Genomic DNA, 22,180 nt, shown 5'->3' with positions numbered 1-22,180 from the left:
ACGCAGCACGATTTTATAACTAAGAAGTCATTTGTAATTATGGCCCTTATCATTCCAATTTTCAACACTGAAAAATCCCAAACATCGCGGAAGGGAAAGTGTGAGCGAGCATGCATTTTAATCTCTTTTAAATGCGTGGAACTGCTGCCCTCTCGAGGTACTGGACATTAATCTGGAGGTAAATTCCTGCCCTTTCAAAAGCAAATTGTTGGTAATAGTTGCCCACGGTGAAGATACCATTGGTTTTCGTTAAATTGATGGGAAAAACTTAGCAGTCTATCCCTTAACGACTGACAGGGCATCAATCGTAACTAATCATGATTATAGGTCCACCCAGAAATGTCCCAAAGTATAAACGAGGATCAGAATTGCTTCTTTTTCAATCATTCGGGATTCCTGTGAGCATAAATAGTACTTGGAAGTCATGGAAAATAAAAGAATCTGGTTATGAATATAATCATTAAAGTACGCTTTAAATCAATACGGTAGAATTTCGAGGGGTTAAGCGCTGTATTTTAGGCATACAATGTGACCACGGCACACATAGCTTACTCAATAATGTACCAGACTACCTATTTAGAATGCCTTGGCATAAATTGGCATTTGACCTTAACCTCACAAGGTGAAATATGCATGCAGAAACAGAATGCATGTAGCATTAACACAAGAAAAAAGCATAGGTTTCTTCGGATAGCCAATATTTCAACAAAATTCAAACAAAAGACGATTTCTCTTTTAAATGAATTTTTTTTTGCGATTATTGGTCATACGTGTAATAAAGGGCACCGAACCAATTACCTACACTTCTGTAAAGTGACAAACTATTGTTTCACTTCAGTGCGTCAACCTCGGAAATTGATGGGGAAGGGTAAGTAGGATGAACTACTATAGAAAACCCTAGCTGTGATCTGAAGGACAAGTAATGGAAAACATTAACAGGTTTTATGCATAATTATGGAAGTGTTGAGTTGTTTCAACAAACCCTAAGGATCAGTGATGTGTGCCACATGTATACTTGTGTATTGTTTCAATGCACGCTCAACTTTTAACATATATTAAATAGCAGAATTTTCATTTGGGGACTTGAGGTTGGGTGGACAATCATTCTTATAATTTCTTGACCATACTGAAATCGTTAATCCATTTGAATTCCTTGCATCAAAATGCTCTTGGCTATTGCAGGGGGATTCAATGAAACCAAAGCATAAAACAATATGAATTTTCTAATCCACTTGAAGGATTTTTTTTAAGGTAATCTACCGGTTGAGGTAGGTATGTGATCCAGATGACAGGAGCAGCAAACTCATATATCAACAACATTATAGCTTAATTCAAGAGGATTTCAACAATGAATTTTGCAGTAGGATATGTTTCAACCTTTCACTGATGCCAAGTTTTCAGAGGGTCTAACTAGAAAGTTCATTCTGCAAATTGCATATTTATGAAGTAAATATTGCTATCACATTTTTTAACAGCTTCATATTCTACCACATAAATCATTGTCAGCATTGGTACAAAATTATATCTGTAAATAAATGCTACTGCATGACAGTGAAAGGCACAATACAATCAAGATTGCTCGAGTGAATGACTTATTTAGAAATATTTTCAAGAAACATTATCTATTATTATACAAGTTTTATTGGGTATTTTTACACACATCTATTATCACTTACAATTTACAGAATGTATGGTGAAATAAAGTTAGAAAATAAAATACATCTGCTCATATACCATATCTTTTCATCATAGAATTCATACTTAAAACCAGATGCAAATCTTTAGAATGAAACAACGATAAAAGCGTGTATTTATCAAAACACAATGGCTATGTATACAGTTAAAGTAAGACATTTCAGAGGGCTTCTAAATTTGGGAATTTGTAGAAAATTAGTAAAATGCAAAGATTTCCTTACAGCATTTTAACAGTAAATGTACAGCAAACTTGCTATAACACTTCCAAATTGCCACCTTCGTAGGGAACCAGATCACTTTCTCTGATTACTGGAAGGCACGCTCGGTCACTCACAGGTTTAACCTGAAGAGAATGCATACAACAGAGTGAGTCAAGGCCAAGCTACCCACTAAAAACATTACATCATGTCCATACTACCTTCCGAAACTTCTTATAGTTGACGATTGTCGGATCATGAACAGGTGACTTTCTCCCTTTCTGTTTATCTCTGTCGTCAACAATAAGGTTGGCCATTTTTAAAACCATTCCAACTCCTACATCCTTCAATTTCATAGGTCGCTTGGATTCCAATTCCTGTTGAAGTTCACTCAAAGAATAAAATTGCTCTTTTGCGAGTATTCAATTAACTATTGAATTAAAATGGATAATACTAGTTATGAAAGCATGCAAGACGAAGTCAAATTTTGCACAATTAGCCTAATTTTGCAAGAAAAAAACTGCTAACAATTATAAGACAGCATTAAATATTTTAACATGCAAAATTGATAAGTACATGACAAAAATGCTTTGAAATATTTAATATATATTTCCCAAAAATATTTGCTTCCAATATTATTTATAATGAATTATTATTACTAGTTGTTTACTGGTTAAGGTAGGTTTTGGATGTACACAGACTGTACACTGATACTTTTCCTAGGCTCTTTCACAAAACAACCCGACACTACCACAACACACATTACACACACTTCCTCCCTTCATTCCGTCCAACATCCCTATCCTATTCTTGCCCCTTCCTTGTTTGCCTAACATTCTCCCCTCTATCACAGTCTTCAACATCCCACTGCCGATCAATACGCACTTCATCCATTTTTCCTGCCTCCTTTGGATTTCTACCAGCAATCCCCTCTACTCGCCCACCGCACCAAGAACTTCCTCGTTTGTTTTCCTTTCGATCCATTTCACCTCCACCATTCTTCTCCACACCCACATTACAAAATCCTTCAACCTACGTCTTATCATCCTGCTTCAATGACTATGTTTCTGCACCATAAAAATCACATTCCACATCAAAGTTTTAACAAGTCTTTTTTAACATCCTTACTCAATATCCCTGTCATAAACTCCTTCCTAGAGAAAGCTTCTTTACTTAATGCAATTTTTGTCACTAGTCCTTTGACCTCTTTGGTCAAAAACATATGTTCCACCAGCTCTAGTTTATGCCTCCTGTTTGTAATGCTCAACTTAACCTTCCTGTTTCTCAAAAACATCATGGGTTTTGTTTTGTTTATGATGATTCTTACCCTATATCTGCCACACTGAATTTTCAATTCACTCAGCAACGCTTGCAACCCCTAGGCTGACTGACAAACTAGAGCTTGATCATCAACAAACCTGATTTTTTTTAATTCCCACCAACTTTCATTCTTACCTCCAGCTCTACCCATGCCTCTTTAATCATTTCCTCCAGTTTGGCCCAGTACCCCCTCTCTTCCTAACACTCTCCATCCACCACTCACATCTGAGCAGTCTGAGACATTTACAGGTAAGCCTTCTATCCCTCCAATTAGTTCCATTTTCTGCAATGCATTCATTTATTCTACCAAACTCACTCTATAAAAACCTTCACCAAATATACAAAACAAACAATTTAGTATCCAATTTTCCTCTATACTGGTGGCCTCATCACTGCCATGGGTTGGCATGACTTTCCCCTTCCTGAATCCAAACTGATTATCCCTTAAATAATCATTTGCTATCCTTTTAATTATCTTATTGATGATCCTGAGTACCACTTCCTCAACCCTTAAGAAGTTCTGCAGAAATGTAAACTCTCCCTTGGCCTTAATTGACTTCAATTACCATTATACCCTATCTATCTCACCGACAAGTATGACTGGGCCTAAGCCTATCCCCAAAATATCACAATTATCAAACCTTTTAATTAGTAATAGTTTGGGTCCGCCCCAACTAGCTTGGTTTCATTAGGTATCTGCATTCATCTGTCGGGTGAAGAAACAGTGAAAGGAAGTTTCTAAATACATTCAGTCCCGAGTATTTCACAACCCATTCACCTAAGCCAGATTTCTCTCCACCCTTCCTATTCTATTACCCTGAAAATATGAACTCTATTATTAAGTTACCCACCCATCCCTAATGTCCATTGCAAATGACCATTACCTCCCAAATGACAAATAACCCCCATAATAACCACTACTACTTCTTTATATAAGGATGTGAGGATAAAAGATTCTTATGTTTTAACAATACACAGTATCCATCATTTGCTCATTGGCTTAACATTAATTGTAGCAGCATAATGCATATTAGCAGATGACCCCTTTAAAAAGCTACTCTTCCGGCAACTACCTCAATTTCTTAGAATCAACTTTTACTTTCTTTTCCAGTTTTAATAATTGAATTAGCATTTCCAGTATGAATGTAATTTTAAAAGTTTACATTCGTGCCACCAATATCACTAGTATCACTTTTTAATTTTTTTGCATTGATACAACTATTAAGGTGATCATTAAGGGCTCCAATTGATGAATGCACTCTAGAACTTTGTCAAGGCAAATCCAAAATAATGTCATCTCTATCTCCATGCTTAATTGGATTCAAACCTAAAACCTAAAAGTAAGTCTCCTGTCAACTAATATAACTAGGATCCACCTAAATGATACCAAAGTATTTGTCATTTAAATTTACAAAGAAAAGTTTTTTATCTGCTTTTGAGTCTGAAATAGCAGCACACCGGGGAAAATTTTATCAGCGTTTCTGATCAAAACAACCCTCAATAAACTTACTTTCATCCCAGGCACATGCATGCCCATCCTTAGCCCTCATGAGTTGTGCACTCACTAAGGTGACCTGCAGTGTTCACAGGTGTTCTTCCATTGGATCAAGGCATTCATTTACTGCCATTTTGATGACTGACTCCAACTCATGGCGTTGTGTGTCACGCTCAGTTATCCCTCCTATCTACAATCCTGTTTGGTTAATGCTGAATTTCTCTATTCATGGGGATATTCTATGGGGATCGAGATGGTGCGGGGGCTAACGTACTGGCTTCCCACCCTGAGGGCTCGGGTTCAAATCCAGGCGGTGTTGAATATTTTTCAGAGGTATCTCGATCCCTACTTGAGGTGCTTTGTGGAGGGCACTTTGAGTGAGTACGCCGTCCGTCGGATGGGACGTTAAAACTGCGGACCCCTTGGCGCCTTTCGTAAAGAGTAGGCTAATGCCGACGCCGGGTTTCTCTCCACCCTTCATCCTTTCCTATCCATCCCCTATGGCGCAAATGACCTCAGCTGTCGGTCGCCTCCCCTCAAAACTACTACTACTACTATATTCATTAACCGAACAATCTAAGACCGATCGCAGTGCACCAAGATGCCTCACAAGCAGTCTAGACACCTCACGTGCAGTTTAAGAAGGTTCCATATTATTTATCTATCCCTTAAGTCAACAACAAATTACTTATTCATTTTGAGCACTTCAGTCTATTGTGTGCCTCAAAATCTAGACAACACACAAACACATTCAGGCTGTGCTCTGACGGGTGACTCATCACTATGGATTATGCAAACACCCCTTTCTGAATCCAAACTAACCATCGCTTAGGTGCTCATTCGCCCTCTTCTCCATCCTTTAGACGACGATCCTAAATAATACCTTTGCCACATGTGAAATTTAAGTCTGTACTTATCTAGTTCTATACATTCTGCTGCTTTTCCTTTTTCCGGGATGGATATTAATTTGAAAGTCTTACGGCCAAATTTCTCCCTCAAAAACACAATGAATGAGACAATAAAAAGCTCTTCTTTCCCCATCTTCCTAATGTCTTGAATAGTTTTGCATCGATCAATTCCCACAGCCTTCTTCAACTTTCTGTCCTTAATATTTTTTTTATTTCATGGTCCATCATTCCTCATCAACATTAAATTCCCTATTAATATCCAAACTCCCAGACCATTTATTTTTATCAAATAGTTCCTGCATCTATTATTTCCATTTAATCAAAACTTTTCTTTTTCGACACCTAACTGCTCCAATAGGGTAATTGGATTTCCCTCTCTTACTTCCTGAAAGTTCCTTGACTTCTCTGTATAATACACCCATTTCACTCAGTCTCTGTTGACTCACCATATCCTCACACTGCTCTTCCCACTATGTCTCCAAGGCCCCATTAGCTTCATGCTTCAGTCTATTGTTTTACTCATTCTTTTCTATTATTCTGTGTTCACATTTTTCCATTCCCTTCTTTCACTCATTTTCCCAATCATATCCTCCATAATCCATGGTCAGAACCCTTATTTTTATTTACCATTCCAACTGTTTGTCATTTTCTTTATACATAGTTTGGGATAATCCCATCTTTCTTCTACCGAGTCCATAACTTTAGAACCAGATAAAAGGGGTCTAATTCTCAAATAAAGAACTTAAGTTTTACTAAACATTTTGAACATTGTTTGCCATTTCAACTTAAATAAATGAAACTTTTGGAGTCATGAGAAGGTAAAGCTTGGGTAGTGTATGGGATGCTGATATATGAAGCTAAAGCAAGAGAGATGGGAGGACAGCCGAGCTGGCCAGGCTGATACGAGGGTAGGCTGAAAACTAATGCACACATGCTTGTAGACCACAAAATAATGACCTTCAGAAGCACTCCTGGTGGCTATTAATGCAAACTTAGGTAAATATCTATAGCCAATTACAGGAAATGGGGCCTTACTACCTCTTTTTATTCTCCACAAGAATTCATCTAACTTTGCCTCATCAGGACTCTTCAATCAGTTCTAAGCATGCATGAAAGTCACCAGGATATTTGAAAAGGAATAGAGTCCAAGGTGAACTAGACCCTCACTAAACCCACATTCAGCTTGATAATCTCTGGCGGCATATTGCATTAGCTATTTCATTTTTCAACATGGTTGAACACCAGTGAATACTTCCTGTGCCCCACCTTAAACTTGTCTCCCCAATCAGAAGACAATGCCGCTTTAATGCCTTTGGCACCATCCTTCTGCCATTCGTCCTCATCCTCCACCCCCAACACTGTTGAAAGACCACTCCCGGAAGTTGACGGCAGATTGGCAAAGCCTGGGAAGAGCACGGAAAAGGCCTGTACTTTGCCCGACTTCTTCCGAGGCTCACCATCCTTTGCACTATTGTCAACTGCATCAAACTTCCTTTTTGATGCCACACAACTGCTGGGAGTGTCAACTTTCTCATTAAGTCTACTGCCGAATGTTTTTGACGTTGATGGACCATCATCAACTATGGAAATTTCTGTAATGTAATTTTTCTTTCCTGGTCCTGGAGCTTTTACTTCGGAAGGGATCCTTTTTGCAGATGGCTCCCCAAGATCCACGGCCCCAGGCCTTTTTCTACATGCAGAAAAAAAAGCAAATTAAACAAGTGAGGACATTTGCTACAAGTGGACATTCCTACATGCAAATCTTCAGCACTCCAAATTCAAAGAGAACATTAAACTATAGGAATGTTATTCCCTAATGAATTAACATGAGTAGAGTCTTATAATGAGTTATATAGCATAATTTTCTATTTGCCCTGAAATAAAATAATTGCAGTAAAGCCATGATTTTCAGCTCTCCATTACAGAGGGTTTGCCAGAGGAAGAACCTGTCTGAAATTCTATGCCAATACCTCAAACTGTCCCCTTGAGCTGGAACATAATAAGCACGCCCTCCCCATAAACGACCTACGACTTTTTGTAGTTAACATTACAATGCATGAGCTGCGCTTACATGTTGTAATCTGAAATGGAAATCTGGTATCATCTGTGGAAGAACTATGAATAATTTATAGAGCATACTACATAATGCCATAATATATACAAGAGTAGGCTGAAAAATAAATGCACACATGCTTGTAGACCACAAACAAAATGACCTTCAGAAGCACTCTTGATGGCATGTGGAAGTAACATTCCCCCTAAAACACACATTCACAAGTTTGCGGTCGTTGCATTCATCCAGTTTATTTCGAGAAGCGGAAGTATGGAGACAAACTCTAGCGCTATGTCAACAGTGCGAGCTGTTATCGATTTTTGAACTGCTGAAAAAGTGACTCCTCCTGAGATTCATCGTCGTTTAAAGGCTGTTTATGGTGACGATACTGTTGATAGATCTACTGTAAATCGATGGGTGGTAAAATTTCGTGGTTGCGAGCCTGGAAAAGCCATAATTGTTGATGCAACATTCAGCAGACATCCGATCACTGCCACAGAAGATAAACATCGCAAAACCGTTGAAGATTTGATTCAAAATGACCGGCAAATCACTCAAAAGCATATCGCAAACCACATTGGAATATCCCGGCCAATAATCTTGCAACATGACAACGCTCGTCCACACACCTCGCGCACAACGGGAGAGGCTCTGAGAAACCTGAAATTTGATGCGATTCCACACCCTCCTTATTCCTCCGATTTTGCGCCTTGCGATTTTTATTTTTTTCCTTAACTCGCACAGACCTCAAGGGTAATCATTACACCTCGGATGATGAGGTGAAGGCAACTGTCAAGTCCTGGATTCGAGAAAAGTCGGAAGAGTTTTTCAGTGACGGAATGAAAAAACTTGTTACATGTTGGGAGAAATGTGTCAGCCTTATCAACGGTGACTAAGTTGAAAAATAAATATAAGATTTTGAAACTTCAGAGTTGTACTTTAATGTACTTTTTTCCCGATCTCGTCATTTATTTTTGTTTGTGGTCTGCAAGCATGTGTGCATTACTTTTCAGCATGACCCTTGTATGAGCTACGCTTACAAATTGTAATCTGAAATGGAAATCTTGTAACATCTGTGGAAGAGCTACAAATAATTTAAAGAGCATACTGCACAATGTGATAATTTAGACATGGTCACAATCAAGGTCTGTCCCAAAAGTAGCAAGACATTTTTTCCCAGATAGATGGACATACAGCAGTTTCTCCGGCTGGGTTCGAGGAAGGGGAGTCTCAGGAAAGGCCGGAGGCTGATGGCAGTTGGCTCCAATTATTTGTAGAGTGCAGATCGTTTGTTTGCAAAACCTCTAGAATGCAACCTTGTTTATGCTTCACCATGAACTGGTCATTGGAACAGTGTTACACCACTGAATGTCTTGCAAAACTGGGAAAGAGACGCATGACATACTCAAGGCAGCTTATGGTGATAAGCCCAAGGGAAGATTTGTTGTTTTTAAGTGGCAAAAGTTTGTTTCGGGAGGGTAAAAGAATATGCTGAAGATGCCAAACGTTCAGGATGCTCTTCGACCCAAAAAAGTGACAAAAATCTAGCAAGAGTGAAGACTTTGTTGGACAGGGATCGTAGATTCAGTTTTTGCATCGTTTCTGATGAAATTGGCATCCCTTAGAGTGGTGCGAATTGACTTGTGACCAAGAACATGGGCATCAGAAAGGTCTGCTTAAAGTTGGTGCCACAAGTGCCACGTAATGTGGCCCAACACAACCTGGCAACACTGCCTCAGCCACCCTACAGCCCAGACATGGCCCCGCCAGACTTCTTCCTCTGCCTCAAATTCCATGTTTCAAGAAATGAGGTGAAAGAAGGAAAATGAGTAATATGTAAAACGTTAAATTAAATGTTGCATGATATATCATTTTCTATCAGGCTCCATTTCCTTTTTATTTATCAACCATAAAAAAGACAGTATTTAGATAATTCTGAGCTCCATATTTTATGTCATGATTTGTATATGTAAGATTTCTGCTGTTAAGATCTCCTTAGATTGCTGATGAATAGAAATGAACTAGTTTATGCCGACAATCACCATGCTGTTACACATGATTTTATGCGATGTAATTGTTTAAGATAAAACCATTAATGCCCAAAGGAAATAACAACAAATGGACAATACTGCGCATTAACTCATAGCTTTCCCAGAATGCCACATGCAAGTGGAGACTAAATATATTAATAACTTATGAAGTCATTTACCACACAACAGGAAAAATCACAATTCAATAATTGATTTTCAGAAATTATGAAATGAGAAATGCTATTTTTACCTTGAGGGACCAGGAACAGGGCTGGGTGATGGGTTCTCTTCGATAGGGATTTCATTTTGTGGTGAAGCTTGATCAACACCACACTCAACTGTGTCTCTTTTCTGCCATTCCCGCAGTGAGTCACTGCCCTGCGATGAAAGTGAAGCGCTTGCCATGGCTGAGAGCACTGGAGTAGTGGAGGTGAGTTTATTTTCTTCCGCTTGTTCTCTTTTTATAGTGTCCTCAGTTTTGATGGCGACTTGCTCGTTAATAGACCTCTGGGAGTCATCTGCGAATATCTCATCACGCTTCACTTGGCTCATCACAATTCCTCCTTCCAGAACATTTCCCACCACATTATACCTCATGTTACAATGGGTGTCCAACGAGACCATCAAAATTGCGAGGCCTATCTCCGACTCTGGTATTAGTCTCAGTCCTTGTTTTCTTGTTTCCCCTAGAAGAAACAATACACGCAATGAACTTAAAATACAGAGAAAACTGGTACAATCAATGCTTAAAGACCAGCTGACACAGACACAATGTTTTTACTGCCCTGAGAAAAAATTTTTGAATCAACCATTGTCATACACAAATGTGTTTTTGATGTTGCTGCACATAGGCTACGATGAGACAATATTTTTTTTATCTATGACAAAGTTGAAACAAAATAAGCCAATGAGATTCAGGATTAGATACCAACTGACTTATTTTATCCATACCTACAAAAAGGATCTTCCCTATCTCCTTCTGATGGACCTAACTTTACATTATTGTTTTCAATCTCTTGAATAACACCTCATTGTGATCAACCATGAACAAAGTTGTTGGCTAATAAATTAAAAATACAAGAGGTATGACAGGGCTATTGATTGTCATTCTTTATGAATAACCTCTGTGCAAAAATATACCAGGTGTATAAACTTAAATCCACGGTTTACTCACAGATGGCCATTAAGTTACTATGGACATGCCATTCTTTTAATTTTATGGACTTGACATCTGTAAACAAAATAATCAGTGCGTGTCATCAGCAATGTCATACAACAACCTAAATTTTTAGTATGGCAATGATGTCAAGTTTCTTGCCTAAAAAAAGCATACATGGGAAGCTATGCTTTTCTGCTTCAATTTGAAGAAATCGGCAACTGGATTGCATCAAATGCATGTTGAAGCCTATGGCAACAGTGCTTTATCAGAAACAATGTGCATAGATTGATTTTGTCGGTTTAAAGTTGGCCATTTAAACCTCGATGGTTCAAAAGATCGGAAAATGGGGGCCACGTGAATTGAGCGATGGGCAGATGGAGCAACGTCAACAAACATTGTTGCATCCGCGTGTTCTGCTGTATGATTCATCTGCCAAGTAATGGTGTGGGTCCAAGCATCTGAGTCACCGCTGGTGACTCGCTTTGGACTACGGACCAGTGGTTGATGCCAAACCCCCCCCCTTTCTGCCTCGAGAGAGGTGTTGATAACGACGACGGGTGACTGATGCGAGCCCGAAGAAGCCAGTCTGGGACTCAAGATCAGAGAGGAAGGTTGGGCTGGGCCCCTCCTCCTGGTTGGAAGCGTCAAGCCGTGCCAAGGGATATAGTATACATTGTTGTAAACTCTGTTTCTGCCTAGACTACATTAAATTTGGGTTTAAATCGGGACCACCATTGTATGCTTTTCAGTTCTTTCATTTCCCCCATTTCTATCAACGAACTCCTCTCCAAGTCATAACCCACCAAACTAAAAGTCACCGTTTACCCTCGAGGCAGCCACTCGACTCGTGGGGTAACTTCTCGTGTCGCCAATATCCCCTCGAAGACGCGGGAATACGACAACATGGACGGATGGATGGTGGATATACTTAGAAAATCGAAAACAAAAAAATCTTGGGTTGATCCCGGTCAACTGCCGACATCATCCGCAAGACCAAATCGCTTCAGACGGAAGACGATGCTGTGCATTTGGTGGGATCAGCAGGGTGTCATCTACTATGACGAGCTGTTGAAACCTGGTGAAATGTCAATGCCCATTGTTACCACCAAAAATTGATCAAATTGCACTGTAATCTGCATGAAAAAAGACAGGAATATGAGCAAAGACATGAGAAGCTGATTTTCCTCCATTACAATGCACCATGCCATAGACAAATAATGGTCGATAGCTATTTGGAAACTGCCAACTGGGAGACGCTACCCCATGTCGCTTATTCGCCAGATCTGGCTCCTTAGGACAACCACCTCACTGGATGAAAGTAACAACCTCAAAACCTGCGCATGCGTGTTGAGGGGGAATGTTACTTCCACATGCCACCAGGACCACTTCTGAATGTCATTTCGATTGTGGTCTACAAGCATGGGCGCATTTGTTTCCAGCCTACCCTCATATCTGCATATAGTCAAGCTTCAGTTAGCCAAAGGGTTGCAATCACAACTGAGCACATAAAATCAGAAATCAGTTTGATAGGTATGAGAGTAGAAACTATGTAAACAAAACGAAGGCCGTGAGATTTCAGAGGTTAAGGAGATAATCCGATCCCTGCATGCATCACAAGCTAAGAATTTGGTGGGAAGCGAGTGGACACTGCAATACGATTAGCATACGTAATATATAGGGTGAAGCACATTTTGGTGTGAGCATACCTTCAATTTGCATGAGATACAAGGACAAAGCACACACTTTTTAGGAGTGCAAATGTCAAGCCTGCAATTTGTGCACACTTGGCTTGTTTCATCAACATACTTACTTAACACATGGCTGTACAGTGCTGGAGGTTCTGTGTCAGTAGTTAAATGTTGCATCACTATGACATCTGGCCCACAAAGTTCATTGACTGTCATTCCACAATCCAGCAATGTCTGACAGCTTCCACCTGAGAAATTTAGAGACAAGATAAAGCAGCACGAACAACAAGTTTTCATGATAGTAATGAAGATTACATATTATATCTTCACATTTAATCTTACCAGCAGCTATTACTATGCTTTTGTACTTTTTCATTTGTTTTTCCGAAGAAAAAACAAATATTTTTCCAGAGAAGAGTTGCTTCCTTGTTTCATTAACAGCAAAAGACACCCTGTTTCTGTTTAAAATTAATTCTTTTAGAGGAGGAATAAACTGATCACAATTTGGTGGTACTTTCTGTCCATCAATGGCTTCCTTAAATTTTTCCCAATACTCTGGAGTTACAATTGGTGTAGCCGATGCAAGAGCATTTACAACCTGTATAAATCAAGAGAAAATTCATTTGCCAAGTTAGTTAATGGCATTGACAGTAGTTGTTTAAGAGGTAGGGAAAAGTAGGGAATATTTCAACAAAATTGACCAGTTGAGCCACTGAACATCAATACATCTCATCTTTGATTTAGAGAAATTTCATTGTGCGGGAATTCTGACGAAAAGGCTTTCAATTTTTGCCTTTTTTTAAGGTCTCATACTCAGGTGCGGTAAGGCTAGCTCAAACAATTACATAACCAGCTCATCAGGTACCAACCAAAAGCCTCAGACCTTAGGAGTAGTCAGGCACAAAAATAGTGTTGACCAAATGGCAGGAAAAAATTGCCACAGAAAACTGGTATCTTTTTTCCAGGCTTTGAAGACATACTGGAAGCAATTTTTTTATAAGAGGTCTGTTCAATAAATACGCGAACACAGGCCATAAAAATTTGCTTTGCAAAATTTAATCTACAACGATTTTGTCCCCTTCAAAATAAGTACTCTCCATTTGTTGCTATGCTATACTTATTCCATCTTCTCTATTCCACTGCTTAAAGCACCCTTGGAAGTCCTCTTCAGCAGTTAGGCTTTTTAGTTTTCTCGTCGTTTCTAGCTACATTGTGTCCACATCTTCCCAGTGATTTCCCCTCATCACATTTTATGCATTTTGGAAATAGGAAAAAGTCGCAGGGGGCGAGATCTGGCGAATAAGGAGGTTGATCAAGGATGGTGATTGAATTTTTTGCCAGAAATTGGTCAACAATAAATGCTGAATGTGCAGGTGCATTGTCATGGTGAAGGATCCATCCATCATGCTCGGTTAAAATAGTGTGCAATGTTGGTTTTCCTAAATTCAGTTCATCAGCTATCACACGGACAGTTTTTTAATGACCAGTGAGGACAAGGGACCGCACACAATCAACGTCGTCTGTACAGGGTGTTGAAGGTCATCCCGGCCTGGCATCATCCGTAGCGTCATGTCAGTCATCTTTAAAATGCTTAATTCACTCGAAAATGCATGTTTTCTAAGGGGCTTCATCATAATAAACAATTGTCAACATTTGAGTAATTCCTTGATAACTTTTACTGCACTTCACGAAAAACCTGATGATGATTCGTTGCTCCGTTATTTCGTCAATTACCATTTCCGACAAACAGTAAAAACAAGGACAACAGAAACTAATATAACTGGCACCATACGCACAGCTCGACGATTCACCAAGCACAGACATCCGCTGAGCATTGGGTCTCAGGTAACTAGCGCTGCTAGTGGATGGCAGGGCTATAGTCCGCCTCATGGCCGCCTGATTGCACCAGTTAGCGTATGAGACTATGTATGTGACGGCCACAGAGGAAATTGGCGACTATTCCGCTGTGCCCTCACCTCATCGAAACTCAGCACATTCATTGCCCCAGTAGAAATGGAGCTTTAAGTCTTCAGGTCAGACAACACAAAGTCATTAACCAAAAATAAACAAGTAGAAGGAGGGAAATAAGCAGTGGCAATGGCCATTTATTCCTAGATTGAATATCTGTAAATGCAAAATGGGCCGTTTACCTTAGCAGTGAGTAAAATTTCAGTCATGGTAACATGTGAGCATGACTCTTGCCAATCTCCCACCACTGCTCCTCCCAAGTCAGAGATGAGACGCCTAAGCCTAGCCTTGGCTTCATTCGACATGGTTGACGTCGTTACCACCAATGGCTTTGAATGAAAGCTGCAAAGGGAAAAAACAAAAGCAATACCATCAATCACAATTAATAATCACTATTTTTAGGTCAATAATCCAGCATGACCTACAAAATGTGTTAAAAAACAAAAAGACACAATTATTACTTAGGAAGTTCTCCAGTTAACAGAGATGAAAATTCCATTCCATACATACAAGCTAGAGTAATTAAGCCCTTAGGACTTTATAGCATGACTTGAAAATTGAGATCTAAAGACCAATCATTAAATTGTTAACTTTAACAATGAATTTTGCCCTGGTCTTAAGCACTCAATCCAGAATTGTTTATTTTACAGTTCAGATTAGCTTGATTCTCTTGGGTGCTTAAAATAAACAGACAAATTTTAAAGAAATTTAACTGAAGATGCAATTGCTTTGTCAATTATTTTTCTTATTTCTATAATAATAGGTCTGTCACTGTTCCTTTTTTGGTTTTCCTCCCGCTTAATCCTAAGTTGTGATTCCACTTCTTTCTTAATCGTGGGGCTAGAGATGGTGTGGCGGCTAATTTGTTGGCTTCCCACTGAGAGGGCCCGGGTTCAAATCCAGGAGGCAGCAGATATTTTTAAGCGGTATCCTGATCCCTACTTGAAGTGCTTTGTTGTGAGCACTTCGAGGGAGTACGCCATCCATCAGATGGGACGTTAAACTGCGGACCCCTTGGCGCCTTTCGACTAGAGTAGGCTAATGCCAACGCCGGGTTTCTCTCCACCCTTCCTCCTTGTCCATTCATCGCTAATGGTGCAAATAACTTTAGCTGTCGGTCACCTCCACTAAAAACTATTTCTATTACTACTTTCTTGGTTGTCCTGTACTTTGTTTATAGTCAGGTTATTTATCACTCATTACTTTCATCAGCCTGTCATCTAGCATTGAGCTTAGATGTTCTATAGACAGCTATGTATTTTGTTAGATGATTGTTGGTTCCCATCCTAAAAAAGGGAATGACAGGTGTATGTGAGGACCAAAGAACCACAAGTTTGATTTCACATGCACCTAAGGGAATACTTAGGGAACATGAAAAAGGGAATTGATCTGACTGCAAATTATTACATAGGAGATCATTAGTTGGGTTTCACGAAGAGCAAACGTAGGCACCACACCGTTGTAGTAATGCAGTCACTAATAGAAAAGAAGATGGAAATCAAAGAGAATGTGTTTGTTTGTTTCATAAATTTTGAGATAATCAAGTAAATTGGTAGGATTAATCAATGCATTCATCACAGGAAATAGGAATAGATTGGAGGCACAGGGGATTAATTTACAAATTGTGCATGTCTCATACTGTTAAGGTCCAGATGATGGACGGAGAGTAGATAGATCTCCAGGTAAGCCATTATTTGAGCTTTTTAAATTCTTCCTATCCCTTGTATTCACATCCTACACGGCTCTGTTTTTGTAAAAATAAACCTTCTCTGCTCCCGACAAATACTAATTCCCATATTTAAATGACCTGCAGCAAAGAGAATTTCCATCTAAATAGTCAAAATCTGACCTGCTCTATACGTGGTCCTCACCATTCTGCTTCCTAAATTTACAATAAACTTCTGAACTCTATTATTTTCCACAATGCTTTCAAAATGAAAGTGAGTAAACTGCAACAAAAGCAAGTTGTATTACAGTGTGGATGGGTTCTTTGATGACGAACTCAAAATGTGTATTAACAGCTATCAATATCTGTAATACTGCTTCTTATCTCCTAGTTTCTATGTTTATTTTCCTATTTCATGCATGCATTTTTTCCTTTGCCTCTGTTTAAATACTCCAACACTGACGATTTCTATGTCTTTTGACCATTTTGAACTATACAGCATTATCATTTCCATATGAGCAGTGTTAGTAAGCAATAATGGGAGTAGGTCATGGCTGTCCATTAAAACCCATGCTTTTCAACATATTTGTAAATGCAAGGAAATATAATAAGGCATGGGAAGAGCTGGAAGTGAGATTTAGGGACGACGTGGATTCATAAAATCAGTCATCTTTGCTGATGATCAAGCCTTGGTTGGCCGGTGAGCCTAAGGGTCACAATCATAACTAAGCATAGAAAATCAGTAATCAGTTTGATATGTATGGGAGGAGAATCAATGTAAACAAAACAAAGGTCACGATGTTTTCTGGAAATATGGAGGCTAATTAAACATTTTTAATTCGTATGCATAAACTAGAGGAGATGGAACAGTTTACCTATCTTGGAAGTGTTTTGGATGAAGATGGTCAAAGTAGTTGGGACTTTGCGGAGAGGGACTGTGTCAGCTAAAGAGGCTTTCACAAGGAAGAGGGAATTGATAAGAGGGACGTTGAGTAAGTATGATCAGAAAAAGCTCGTTAAAACTTTGCCATGGAGCATAGTTTTGTTCAGCACGGAAACATGGTCAGTGAAGCAGAATGATAGACGTAGCTTGGAGGCTTTTGAAATGTGTGTGTGGTGAAGAATGGAGATGATGAAATGGACCAAAAGGAAAACAAATGAGGAAGTGCAAGGTATGGTAGGCGAGGAGAGGAGTTTCCTGGGAGAAATCATTAGGAGGCAGGAAAAATGGATGAAGGGGGTATTAACTGGTAGTGGGATGTTGAAGACTGCGATGGAGTGGATAATGTTGGGCAGGTAAAGAAGGGGTAGGAAGAGGATAGGAATGTTGAATAGAATGAATGTCAAGTCGGGTTTTATTAAACGAAGATAAGAAATGCAACATCATTCAGAGTTTACACCCAAATTCTTAAATATTTAAATATTAATTAATAATACATACATTTATTAATAATAATCTAGGACCTATAAATAATCAACCCAATCAATTGACCCTTGTGGTTCACTGAAATAAAAACCAATTCTACCAGCTGTATCCTTCAGGGCTGCAAAATTGTGTAGTGCACTGCAGGGTTGGATTCTCATCCATTCCTTCAACATGATCAAACCAGCATTGAGTACTTTTTATTATCGGAGCATTCAATCAACATTGTTTCATAAATTCCTCATGGAAGGACATGCCTGAATTGTAGCTCGTTGGAAGTAGACGAACTGACTCATTCCTCAAAACCATCTCTCCTATTTTGATCACATTCAATCCATGAGCACCGCATATTTACTGTGTTAGGTCAATATGCCTTTTTACCCCTGTAAACCATACATTGACACTTTCATTAAATTATGTGTAGAGAAGTGTTACTTACTTTCAATAATGCTTTTTTGGCAAATATTTCTTTCTATTTGCTCCAAATGCATCTTTCTGCTCCTGACATCATTTTGCGAATGCTGTTTTCACAAAGGCCTCCACAAGCCTTTCACCCTCCCCACCTATCCTAACAATTTTCATGCGATTTCATCCCCTTGTTCCATCACATTTGCTCTCACAAGGCATGCATTCTTTCCATTCACCTAAATAAGCAGAGTTCCTTTCATTCTGTAAATATTTACCCTTCACTCCATCCTGTAACCTCAATGAAGCTATTCAAATACCCTACCAGGTCTTGTAGGCTTGCTGCCCATAAGTACCCTCAGACTGAGGGCCCACTCATCATACAGGCTCTCAGCCAGCAAATGGTGTTTTCAATTCACCGAATCATGGGTTTAGTTATATTTAAAATTATTACACCTGCCTAATCTCTGTACCATTCTCTCATTTATTCGCCCATTTAAATATTACACAGGCTTGGCGATAGTAAGTATATAGTATATACTGTTTTACACCACACTTCATTTCAAACTAGTCACTGAGTCTCTCAGTCATTCTTACTGTTCTCTTCCTATATTTATGTATAGCAATTCAATACATTCATGCAACTGCAATATTATCACCAAAAACTTCCATGTATTAATTAATTTTAATATATCCAGGGAAAATCTATAAAATCATAATTGCCTAATTTTTATTTTACACATACATGTATCTTTCAAGTAGTAATTGCAGATATCTTATAATCTGTACACCCCCTACAGGCATAAAAGCACAATGCACTCTCCAAATGTTGTCCAATATTTCCTTCAAATTCTTATTCAACACAACACAACATTTCACTGATACACTCAAAACACTAATTACCCCATAATATTTATATTCTATCTCCCCTGTATTTAGGGGGGCAAAAGTACATTCCTCTGAGGGTTTTGCACATGGAAGATTAACAAGTTGCGTAGTGAAGCAATTAGTAACTTTCACCTCTAATTCAATAATTCACCAAATACGCCCTCTAAGCCTTCAGCTTTTCCAGTTCTCAAATTTCTCAATTCAATCTCTTTAAGATGACGGTAAATGTCCTGCTTTGATACTCATCACACGATGTATTCAGTCCACTAATATTAAGTGGGGACTATGACCTCCTTAACTATGAATACATACTATTACAGAAGAATTAAAGCAAACAACCCATGGGATTCTCATTTTGGCATCCCAATCCACAGTATTTTGGAACAATCTGCGCATGAAAACCGAAAACCCTGCCATTTAACCGTTTTTTTACAACCAATCTCTTTTCCCTTGTCATATCCTATGTGTTTTGCGACCTTACCTCAAAAACCCGGCCTTATCCCTCCCCCGACCTGTACAAACAAAATACTATCAGTTGCTCTACAATGCATCTTAATAACGATATACATACCCCCACTCATTCCACTGACATCCAAAGGTAACTAAATCTCCATCTGCAAGTTGGTGTGGTTCATTAGGTTCTAGCTTGAAGGATCCATTTACGTAGGTTCCATACCTGGAGTTCAGGTCTTTAATTGTTGCTACTGTTTTACCATTCTTGATTATGTAATTAGAAACAAGTTTAAAGTTAAGACTAGGATTTTTCCAAAATGAGAGAAATGCATAGCACCAAATTCATGATGCAGTAAAAATAGGAAACTAGCACTACACATTGAACATAATCTTTGTGAACAGCTTCAAATAAACAACAAAAAGTGAAAAGGTGGAAGAAAGCAATCATATTATCGAAAGTTAAAAATTATCATGTAGCTGAAAATAACGAAACGGGGAAATTGAAATGATTTATGTACTACTTACCGTGTCTACTTCGAAAGCAAATATGGCATGCTTACGACTAACAGATTGGTCACCGTTGAGGATAATATCTCCAGCTATCCTGCCGACGAAGTGCTCCTTCTTGTCCTGTGTTAACCGATAGGAACGCCCATCTACCAAAAATCAAACAAGTTTTTTTCCAAAACAAAGATATGTACATTACGCACATAATAGAATAGTAATCCTCACTAACACACCTTTACTACGGCATACCAAGTACCACATTATTGGATTGGATGTACAGCATTTGGTCCAAGTTTGCGATAGATGCATCCACTACATAGAGTGGGAGAACAGGACAGCAGGTGTTTTCCAATACAAAGGAGAAATGTGGGACGAAATCCTTCGAGCCTATCCAAGGCTCGACGCGGTAAAATATTGTAGTTAACCAAATTCAGTGAATTAGTGAAGTTTAAAACACTTTCATATTATCCTATCTTTTTCCCAAGACCTAATATACAATTGTGGCAAACTGTTCATCGTTGGCGCAACTGAATTAAAACATGTTTCCCTGAATGCCCACCTGAAATGTTTGAGAATTTTTTGGTTGAGTAGAGTTAAAACCTAGGTTAGTACAGGCTTAAATATTATATTTCACAGACTAGATACGTCACAAGGAAACTATAGTTTTAATGAGAAATACATGCATAACGAGAATTTGCTGCAGCTCACATTCCCGCCACCGAGGACGCAAACAATTGTTCAACTCTTAACCGCAAAACGAAAACTTTACTATCACAGTCCAGACGTAGAAAAGGTGTACGTACGCAAGCATCGTTTACTCTCCGTGATGTATAGATATAGTTAACTGCATGATTAAAGATAACTCCAAAAACTGTTACGTGGCTTTATAACTTTCAACTGAACCCTAATATGTTGCATACTACGTAATATCCTTCCACGAAGGACAGTTACCAGCGCCAGGGACAAGTCTGTACTTACTCTCGGCTACCTAGAATACAATGTGTAATTCTCCCGATGTAACCTAGATCTGGCTGAGAGAAGTTAACCTGCCGGTCAGAAGGATGAAAAGTCTTAATTCAAAGAGGTTTTAGAAAGATGAGAAGTTCTCGTGGAAGTGTTTTGATACCTCATTAGGCATTCTGAACCAAGTTCCTTATTATGCAAACCATTTTCCGAGTATGAATGAGTTATTATATTTAATATTTTAATAATATTGTGAAGAGTACATTGACTCCAACTTCCTGCGACAACCTGCTGCTCTTGCGGAGCATTTGCAGGAAAATACATTTGTGTCTTTCATTGAGTTCTTAAGATAATAATAGGTGCCCGTCTTTATTACCCCGCGGATTTCTTTAGTAGGTCTGGTGGACTATCCTTGAAAAACCAAATACGCATAGTCTAGTAGTTCCGAGGGATTGCTTGAAGGTTGACTTCGCGCGAAAGGATTCTTAGAATCACCTTCCATTATAAGAAATTTGTCTATTCCAATTTTCATTTCATCCGATTCTTCTAGCATTTCACTAGAGACAAGTTTGCACGAGTTTCAAAGATTTAGATATCTGAATTTCCTGCCATATAAGGATAAACAAATTAGTTTATTTGACAATTTACACAGGTAGTTAAATTTCAAACAAAATGCAAGCCTGGTATTTTAAAAATATCTAATAATGTGAAATGCCTCCTGAGTTCTCGAAGGAATTTACCTACTATTAATTAAAAACGAATAAATAGTGGATACTAAGAAATATGCAATATATTGTAAATATCAACAAATTTTGATGAAAACAAGATCATATTTGACCTGTGTAGGTGTCATAATGGGGCAAATAGAAGGGATACAGTTCATTACCTATGTACACATGTTGCAACAAGCTTAGGATCTCTGGCCCTAGATCATAGGGTGGGAAGAAGGTGGAGAAATAGATTTGCTCAAGTACATTACCATTTCCTTGTATTATTTCGATGGCTATTTCATTCCAACAGTATGTTTTTAAAGGCAACTGAATCTGCCTTCACATACGATTGGCAGACGAAAGTTGACATTGTCATTTCATGCTAATAATTTATCTCAGTGATACAAAATATGTTGGGAATTTCAAAAGATTACAAGAGGTGTGGCTAGTGAACAAAAGGGGCCAACAAATTACTTTCCCAAGAAATTATTTTACCTGTTACATAAGTGTGTCATCAGCATCTGTGACCGTTTGTTTCAGCCGTTATGGATTTATGTAGTCATTGCTCTCTAGGGGATGAATACAGAGAAAGGAAAGATAGAAACCCCTTATCCTGTCAAGACCCTGACTTGGAAAGAATGTACAGGATCAC

At 38.7% G+C, this 22,180-nt stretch overlaps 1 protein-coding gene across 2 annotated transcripts; it reads right to left on the bottom strand.

Moving 5' to 3' along the window:
- Positions 1-1,549: 1,549 nt before the first annotated feature.
- nbs (nibrin) lies at positions 1,550-20,891 on the bottom strand. Of its 2 annotated transcripts, XM_071593306.1 has the most exons (11): positions 20,659-20,891; positions 20,089-20,414; positions 19,874-20,004; positions 19,467-19,612; positions 14,696-14,855; positions 12,888-13,143; positions 12,668-12,793; positions 9,949-10,384; positions 6,882-7,305; positions 2,114-2,269; positions 1,550-2,038 (listed from the first exon to the last, which is right to left on the bottom strand). In XM_071593306.1, exons 2-11 carry the CDS (start codon positions 20,162-20,164, stop codon positions 1,949-1,951), a joined length of 2,001 nt encoding a protein of 666 aa, XP_071449407.1. In that variant the 5' UTR covers positions 20,165-20,414; positions 20,659-20,891; the 3' UTR covers positions 1,550-1,948. The 2 variants fall into 2 exon arrangements, with proteins under 2 accessions (XP_071449407.1, XP_071449405.1); XM_071593304.1 differs by having other exon boundaries at positions 20,089-20,891.
- Between the last annotated feature and the right edge of the window lie 1,289 nt (positions 20,892-22,180).

The sequence above is a fragment of the Hetaerina americana genome, unplaced genomic scaffold (genome assembly GCF_022747635.1).
Source record: "Hetaerina americana unplaced genomic scaffold, ioHetAmer1.1.p SCAF_55, whole genome shotgun sequence".
In the NCBI taxonomy this organism is placed as follows: domain Eukaryota; kingdom Metazoa; phylum Arthropoda; class Insecta; order Odonata; family Calopterygidae; genus Hetaerina; species Hetaerina americana.
This window is presented reverse-complemented; position numbering and strand designations above follow the sequence as displayed.